The 9,083-nt window shown below is 38.1% G+C and overlaps 1 protein-coding gene across 1 annotated transcript in view; it reads left to right on the forward strand.

Annotated features, from left to right (window-relative positions):
• Positions 1–4,819, forward strand: part of LOC102842443 (oxytocin receptor-like) — a 35,242-nt gene extending 30,423 nt beyond the window's left edge. The window contains exon 2 of the mRNA XM_006851575.1: positions 4,572–4,819. Coding sequence (XP_006851637.1) covers positions 4,572–4,819 — 248 coding nt within the window. The remainder of the gene's footprint in view (positions 1–4,571) is intronic.
• Positions 4,820–9,083: the final 4,264 nt, after the last annotated feature.

Consider the following 9,083-nt stretch of genomic DNA (forward strand, 5'->3'; position numbering starts at 1 on the left):
AATCATTGGACAATCTCTTTGATATCTCAAGCGAGTAAAGTTTTGCTCAAGGTAATACAGAAATGGCTACAATCATACATTGACAGAGAATCATAGAGTAGCTGAGGCAAAAGGAAGAAACGATGAATTAAAAGATCTAAACAGAAAATTCAAAGGACAACTCCAAAAGATGAAGTTGTCTAATTAGATGTGCAATGACCTGGAGTTAGAAAAACAAAAGGGAAGAACATGCTCAGCACTTCTCAAGCTGAAAGAACTGAAGAAAAATATCCAAGCCTCGAGTTGCATTATTAAAGGATTCTATGGGCAAAACATTGAACATTTAAGCCATTTTAGGTGTTCAGTTTAGTATCATAAATTACATTTACCATGTTGTCCAACCACCACTACTATTTCCAAAACTTTGTCATCACCCAAAATGGAAATTCTGTACCTGTGAAGCAGTAACTCATTCTCTAATCCATCCCACCTCTGGGAACCACTAATAAACTTTTATATCGATTTATTTGCCTATTCTAGGTATTTTATGTAAGTGGGACCATACAATATATGTCCTTTGTGTCTGACTTATTTCACTCATCATAATGTTTTCAAGGTTTATCCATCCTGAAACATGTATCATATAGCTGAATTTCTCTTTATAGCTGAATAATATTCTATTACATGTATCTACTACAATCTGTTGATCCTTTCATCTGTTGATGAACACTTCGGTTGTTTTCACCCTTTGCTTGTTGTGATCAGTCTTGCAATGAATGCAGATGTAAATGTGTCTGTTTAAATCCCTGCTTTTATATGTTGTGGGTGTAAGCCTATGGTACGAGTGGAGTTGCTAGACCATATGGCATTTCTGTGTTCAGAATTTTGAGGAACCATAAAACCTTCATTTTACTGTATATGTCCTGCTATCCTATTTCATAACTTCCCTTTTGTGGCTAATATTTTACTATTTACTCCTCTATGCTGTTTTTTGGTGTTTTTTTTTAACTTTTATATGTTAATTTTGCCTCCTTTATTTTGTAGTTTTGATTATGATATTGAAGACATTCTATTTTTAGTTTATTTCTGATGCTTAGTGGGGTTTTTTTCTTCTTTTGGTGAAATATTTACCCATCATTCCAAAAGTTAAATTTATCTTCTTATGCATTCAAATTAAATCTTTTTTTTTTTTTTTCATTCTTTATTCTCCTTTGTAGAAAGCAAGGAAATCCATATTGGGTTTATTTCTTCCTCTTCTTTAAAAAATCTATTCTATGTAACTTTAGTCTTAGGAATTAGATTCCTTTCCTTTGCTAACTAAAAGTTCTCTTTGGCAAGAATTTTTGTGATTTATTTGCATTCTGTAGTGTGTTTTTGTTCCAACAAGTGCATCCATTAATGAGACCAGTTGTTCTCAAACTTGAGTGTGCATCAGACTCACTTTGAGGGTTTGTTAAAACAGATTATTAAGCGTCATCCCCCAGTGTCTGAACTAGTAGTTCTGGAGTGAAATCTGAGAATATGCATTTCTAATAAGTTCTCTGGAACCCTCCCTCTTGGAGAACCAGTCAGTTAAATACACAAACAACAGCCTTCTTCTATCATTGATGCTTGTAGACCAGATTTAAATTGATTTGGGGCGTTGTCTAGATTGTGTAATCGTAACGTCCCCAGAGATTTAGTGATTTCCCTGGATTTAGACCTTGAATTCTGGACTTGTTTTAGAAAACGTTTTCGCATAAAAGATATAAGCTTAGTGGATTTTCTAGCATTCTTGCAGTTTCCTTCATGCATAGGAGCCATTCTTGGTCAGGTTGTTTAGAGGGTCCTAGAGATGCTGTTCACTGTTGTCTGTAGGAGGGGCATGCCAGCAGTGTCTGAAGTTTACCAGATTTAAAACCGTTGAGGATTCCTGGTGTGGCGCTGTGGGTTAATGCACCAGACTTCAAAGCCATCTGAATTGCAAAATTGGTGGTTCAAGCTCACCAGCTAATCTTCAGAAACCCTACACAGGGTTGCTATGGGTCAGAGCGGACTTGATGGCACTTAAGAACCAAAACAACAAGACCACTGATATAATCCAGCTTTCCTCCCTCTGCTGGAAAGTACCTAACTTCAGGATTAGGAATTTTTACCCCCTTAAAAATTTACATTTGTGACAAGTTATGTTTTGAAGTTTATTTTCAATTAATCTTTAAGTGAATGTACAATTCACTAACTGATCTTGGTGTATAGCACTATGGAGTAAAGCACTGGACTGAAAGGTAAGTTTGAATCACAAGATTGGTGGTTCAATCTCACCAGCCGCTCCTTGGAAACCCTCTACTGGGTCACTGTGAGTTAGAATGGCCTCAATGGCACTTAACAACAACAACAATTGATCTTGGGTTAATGGTTTGAATGATTAATTTTGCCTGAAATAAAGTGAATTCTCCATATAATAGCTTCTAATATAATGCTTTACTTAATTTTAGTGTCTGCAATTTCCCCATAAAAGTCTGGCTGTCATCCTGAAGCTGTGTTAGTAGGGTGTCTTCATTGAAATGATTTACAGTTTACGAGTTATGGAGCTACTTGCTGGTAGTTCCCAGGTTACAGATGTCTGGATTATGTAGTTATAAACCAACCCCACAAACTTTATTATATTAAAATTTCAAGGTATACACAATGATGCACAATAATGAATGGATGCTACTTTGCAATGTGCATCAACATGTAATATTATTACTATTATTGTTACTGTATTATTATGTTAACCATGTTTTAGTGTATTTGGAAGTATTTCTTTTTATTTTATGCCTAGAAAGCTACACTATATACTAAGACAAACATTTGGCTGACATTAGGTACAAACCTTGCCTGTTCTGACTTAATGTACAAATTCAATTTAAAGATAAATTTAGGAACAAAATTCTTTTGTAATCTTGGGTGGCCTGTACTCTTTGTTCCCACCATGCCTTTGCCTGTACCATTCCTTCATCCAGATCACCCTCCCTCTCCTTTGCTGCATAGAAAACTGGTAGCCATCCTTTAGAAATCAAATGTCCTGGTCCTGGGAGGCTGTCCACAAATCTTTCTCAAAGTGCTTATCAAGCCATACCATGTCCACATCATGGTCACCTTGCTCACAGTGTTTGTTTTTGTGTCCTTTCTACACAGCCTGGTACACAGCACATGGTGGTGAGAGCAATGACTGTTTGTTGGGCACTTACTAAATATCCCAAACTAATTGCTATCATGTCAATTCCAACTCATGACAACCCAAATGTATCAGTTCCAATGGGTTTTCAGTGGCTGAGTTTTCAGACATAGATCACCAGACCTTTCTTCCAAGGTGCCTTTGGGTAGACTGGCACTTCCACCCTTTGGCTAGCAGCTGAGCACATGAACTGTAAGCACAGCCTGGGGGCTCCTACTCTGTACCACACACTCTTTTCTCCATACAGCGTATCTCTGAGGATTAAGGGTGCTGTCATCCCCATGTAAAGGTTACGAAACAGAAGCTGGGAGAGTTCATTTGTGGGCCAAGAATGCAAACTAGTTCTGACTGGGTCTACACCCTGGGAGTAGTAGTCTCCTGAGACTTGCTGAGTGGCTGGTGAGTGAACAGGTGTCTGTGATGAATTTAGATCCCACTGCAGGAAGAACATAGTAGGTACATTTTTAATTAATATAATTTATATTAAATTTTTGTTTTTGTTGATAACATACACAGCAGATTACACCAATTCAAGTTTCTGCATGTACAATTCAGTGATTACCTCTTGGAATTGTACACCGTTCTCACCCACCTTTTCTGAGTTGTTTTGCCCCCTAATGCTCTCTAAGGTATATATCTACCCTTTTAAGTTGCTGTTGTCACTTTGATCCTATACAGATCTTTCAAAGAACACAAAGTGCAAGGCAAACAGCTTTACTACCAAAGCTACATGTTGTTCAGTTTTAAGAAGACTTCAAGAGTATTTCTGGTTGATGATTTAAAGATTGTCTCAGGGCAATAGTGCTTGGGTTTCAGCCAGCCTCTAACAATCCAGAAAGTCTGGATTCAATGATACTTTGATATTCTGTTCTGTAATTTCTCCCTTTTGATCAGGATTTTTCCATAGAATCTTTGATCAGTCTGTTCAGTAATGGTAGCTGGGCAGCATCTGGTTTTAGTTTTATGAAAAAGGAGGCAGGTGTTCATGGAGGCACTGTAGGATAAGCCCTGGACAGCATGATCATTTTGAGCCACAAGATTAGCAGCTCAAAGCTACCAGCCACTCCTTGGAAACCCTGTACAGGGTCACTATGAGTCAGAACCAAATTGATGGTACTTAACAACAACAAAGCATTTGATGGATGAAAGGACAGTGAGAGTTCTGGGTCTCAGTGATCCTAGGAAAGCTTGAGGGGGAGGTGAACAGCATTTCCATAGCAAGGATATGGAAAGAAGATCAATGTTGCCGTGCTCATACTTCATTCTGTAACTTAGAACTTGGGATGCTTTGGAAGTGTTGGTTAAGTCAGATAGATTTGGGACTGTTGCTACCTCAGGAACACTGCAGTAATGCTGCCCTGGTCTGTTTCCTCCTTTCACCTATGCCCTCTAGCCTCAGCCTTCATCATTGCCATGCTCCTGGCCAGCCTCAACAGCTGCTGCAACCCGTGGATCTACATGCTCTTCACGGGCCACCTCTTCCATGAACTCATGCAGCGCTTCCTCTGCTGCTCCTCCAGCTACATGAAGGGCAGCCGGGCCAGAGAGACAAGCGTCAGCAAAAAGAGCAACTCATCCACCTTTGTCCTGAGCCGCCATAGCTCCAGCCAGAGGAGCTGCTCCCAGCCATCCGTGGTGTGACCCTACCAGGGTCAGAACTGCCCCCTGAGGCTCAATTGTGTTGAAATGGATGATTTGCCCTCAGTGGCTAGGTGTACATTTGTACAAGGTACCCAGCAGTTTGTGTCTCTCCACACCTTGAGTGGAGAGTGATGGGGAGCGTTCTGCCATGGAATGGGAAAGTGGTCTCTGACAAGCCCCTGGACTTCTACAAGTATGTCTGCGAGCCTGACCTCACTGTTGTCCTTGGCTGGTGGGTGGGCTGTTTTTTACCTGGACCTGTTATTTCACTCCAGTGTCTTTCAAATCCTTTATTCTGGGAACTTGCAAAGGGTGGTAAATTTAGGATTGTGAGCAATTGGGTTGAGAATACCATGCTGTGAGCTTGGGGTAGGGAGTGGTTATGGGACCACAAATGAGGAGGGTCATACTAACATCTTCCTGACCTCAGACTACATTTGTCTTTGAGTGGATAATCCTAACATCTTTGGGTACCAAGTTGTTGATTGCCCTAGGAGCAGGCAATTAGCTTTTGAAACCATGTGGTGCAGGTAGGTTAATGTTTAAGCTTAAGAAATATCTGGCCAAGAAAAAGAAATAAAATGAACCCAGTTTGTGAAGGAAGAAGAAAAACTTAATTTGCAGATGACATGATCTTATATGGAGAAAATGCTAAGGATTACATAGAAAACTTTTTAAAGCTAATAAACTAATACTTGAGTTAGCAAGGTTGTAAAATATAAAGTCAATAGACAAAAATTAATTGTATTTCTGCACACTAACAATGAACAACACAAAAATGATATTAAGAAAAATTATATTTATAATAGCATCAAATACATTTAGCAAAAAGTACACTGAAAACTATAAAACATTATTGAAAGAATATAAAGACGACAGATAAGTGGAAATGTATCTGTTTTCTTGGATCAGAAATCTTCATATTGTTAAGACAACAAGAGTCCTCTGATTGATCTACAGATTCAACATAACACCTATCAAAATTTCAGCTGGTTTCTTTGTAAAATTAGAAGTTGATTCTGAAATTCATATGCAAATTTAAGGGACCTAGAGTAGCTAAAACAATCTTGAAAAGGAACAAAGTTGGAAGACTCAATTTCCCAACTTCAAAATATACTACAAGGCTACAGTAATCAAAACAGTGTGATTTGGGCTTGAGAATGGACATCTAGATCAATGGAATCAGATTGAGAATCTATAAATATATCCTTATAATTCTAAGCAATGGATTTTCTACAAAGGTGCCAATATAATTCAATGGAGAAAAGAATAGTCTTTTCAGTAAATGGTGCTGAGACAGTTGGATATTCACATACAAAATAATGAAACAGAATCCCTACCTGAAATTCCTACAAACTGAAATCTCTCAACAAACCAGTGAAGCACCAAAGGTGCTTACTCATCTATACCAAGAAATTTGGAAGACAGTTACCTGGTCAACTGAGTAGAAGCGATCCATATTTGAGCCCATTTCAGAGAGGTGATCCAACGGAATGCGGAAATCACTGAATATCATTAATGCCATATGCAAGTAAAATTCTGGTGAAGACAATTCATAGCTGCCACAGTACATAGATACTAACCATCCTTGCCTCCAAAGAGCATTCTGCCTGCACTTCTTTCAATACATATTTATTTGTTCTTCTGGCAGTACTTTTAATATTCTTCTCTACCACTGTAACTCAAATGCATCAATTCTTCTATCGTCTTCCTTAATCGTTGTCTACATTGTACATGCATATGAGGCTATTGAAAATATCATGGCTTGGGTCAGGCACACCTTCAAAGTGGCGTCTTTACTCTTGAACACTTTAAAGAATATACTAGAAAAAGAAATAATGTAGTTCCATTACAAAACAGAACAATTTATTCAACAGCTATTTGAACAGCTTTCCAAATGTCAGGCATGTAGGAACTAGAAATATCTCGGGGGGGAGGGGGGAGAGAGCAAAAACCTCTTCCCTCATGGAGCTTAAGGTCTAGTCACAGAGACAGACAAGAAAAATATAGCATACATTAGATAGTTGGTGATGACTAAGGCAAAGATCAGGGAAAGAGGATAAAAACTGCAGGGATGGGATGGACTTTTACACGTTGAAGGCTTGTCTGAAACTGAGCAAAGACATAAAGAAAGGTCAATTGCTTCCCCAAAATGCCTACATCTTAGTACTTGAAACTGGTAAACATGTTACGTTAGATGGCAAAAGGGATTTGGCAAATGTGATAAAATTTAAGAAATTTGAGATGAGATTCTGGATTATTGGGGTGGGCCCCATAAAATCACAAGGATCTTTATAAAGACGAGGTAGCAGAGCCATGAGTGAGAGAAGACGATGTGATAACAAAAGCAGAGGTTGGGATGATGTGAGGCCAGGAGCCAAGGAATACTGGCAGCCTTTAGTATTGAAAAGCAAAGATGTCAGTTTGCGGACTAAGGTGTACCTTATCTATGCCATGGTATTTGAGATAAACTCATATTAATGTGAAAGTTGGACAGTGAATAAGGAGGACCATATAAGACTTGATGCATTTGAGTTATGCTGTTGGAAGAGAATATTTAAAGTACCATGAACTGCCAAAAGAACAAACCAATCTGTGTTGGAAAAGGTACAGCCAGAATGCTCCTTAGAAACCAGGATGGCCATACTTTGTATTTCTTACTTAAAACATATTGTCAGGAGGGACCAGTCCCTGGAAAAGGATATCATGTTTGGTAAAGTGGTGGGTCAGAGAAAAAGAGGAAGACCCCCAACGAGATGTATTGACACAGTGGCCGCAGCAGTGGGCTCAAGTGTAGCAACAATTGTGAGGCTGATGCAGGACCAAGCAGTGTTTCATGCTGTTGTGCACAGGGTTATGAATAACAAAATAGATATGACAATGGGCTCAACCATGGATCAACTGATTGTATTAGATATCACAGCCAAACAGAATGTTGTTGGTGTCATTGAGTTGATTCCAACTCATAGCAACCCTGTATAGTGTTTCCAAGGAGCAGCTGGTGGGTTTGAACTGCCAACCTGTAGTTGGCAGTCCAGTGCTTGTACACCACAAGTCCCAAACAGAATATAAGATATAAAACCACAGAACTGAGAACCAACAAAAAACACAGATCTATAGACAATATAAAACACCAACCACAAAACTGATGTGCTTTGAGATTTTGTCTAAAATTTCTTCAATAATGTTGGATATTAGTTTGAAGTATACTACTAATGTGTATATATATCTTGCTAATAATTGTGACTTTGTAAGGAGTGTAGTTCAGCTTTTGTCTGATACCCATAGCCTGTAAAATTTGTACAACAAAATAAACTAACAAAAACTGACCAAAACACAAACTTATTTCATTATCCTAGCACAAAATCTTAATGAGGACAATCTTCATGTGTCCAAGACAACCTCATAGGGGTTCTGGCCTAAAGAAAGGACCAAGGAGTAACATATTCCATGTTCAAGATAGACAACTTAGTATTGTTCAGTATTTCTGGGAAATGGGCAATATTCATTTCTGGCAAATGGTCCTAATTTGTCAATTTATTAAAAGGCTACAATATGACTAATAAAAGTACAACAGATTATCACCCTGTCTAAAGTTCATTATTCTAAGAGACTCCCCTGTAACTCAGATTTTCTTTTCTAGCTGATTCTCTTGCTTTATCTGGGGGGGAAAAATTGACAAGTGCTTATGATGTAAGTTTTTTTTTGAGATTTTACTTTTATACCTGTTTATATCAGTGCCTGGCTGTACAGTTCTTGGACACTGAGGCACTAAGATTATATTCTGATATTCTTGTAACATAAAATTATTTATACAAAAAATTTAGTACAAGTCCACTGAGATGTGTTGAACATACTTCCCAACGTAACTTCTTGTTGAACTCTGGACTGGAGATAATCTTATTTATACTTGGTGGCTCAATTATTCATGAGCTGAAGAATGCCATGGATTATCTGAGAAACTGCAATTCATATGTTGTCTTGAAGAATCACATTCTCTTATAACTCCATTTTAAAAATGAACTACAAGAGAAGAGTTGAGCTACTCAATCTAATAAAATTGAAAAATTTACATGTTATTTCCCAGTATTTATCTCCCATGCTCTGCCCAACATTTATCTAAAAAGCACCTGTTTGTTGCTAATTTGATTTAACTACCATGATTTCATGAATTTAGTAAAACAATGTTTATTGTTGTTGTTGTTAGGTGCCATCAAGTCAGTACCGACTCATAGCGACTTTATGCACAGCAGAACGAAACACT

This window comes from Chrysochloris asiatica, unplaced genomic scaffold, assembly GCF_000296735.1.
Source record: "Chrysochloris asiatica unplaced genomic scaffold, ChrAsi1.0 scaffold00030, whole genome shotgun sequence".
Lineage (NCBI taxonomy): Eukaryota > Metazoa > Chordata > Mammalia > Afrosoricida > Chrysochloridae > Chrysochloris > Chrysochloris asiatica.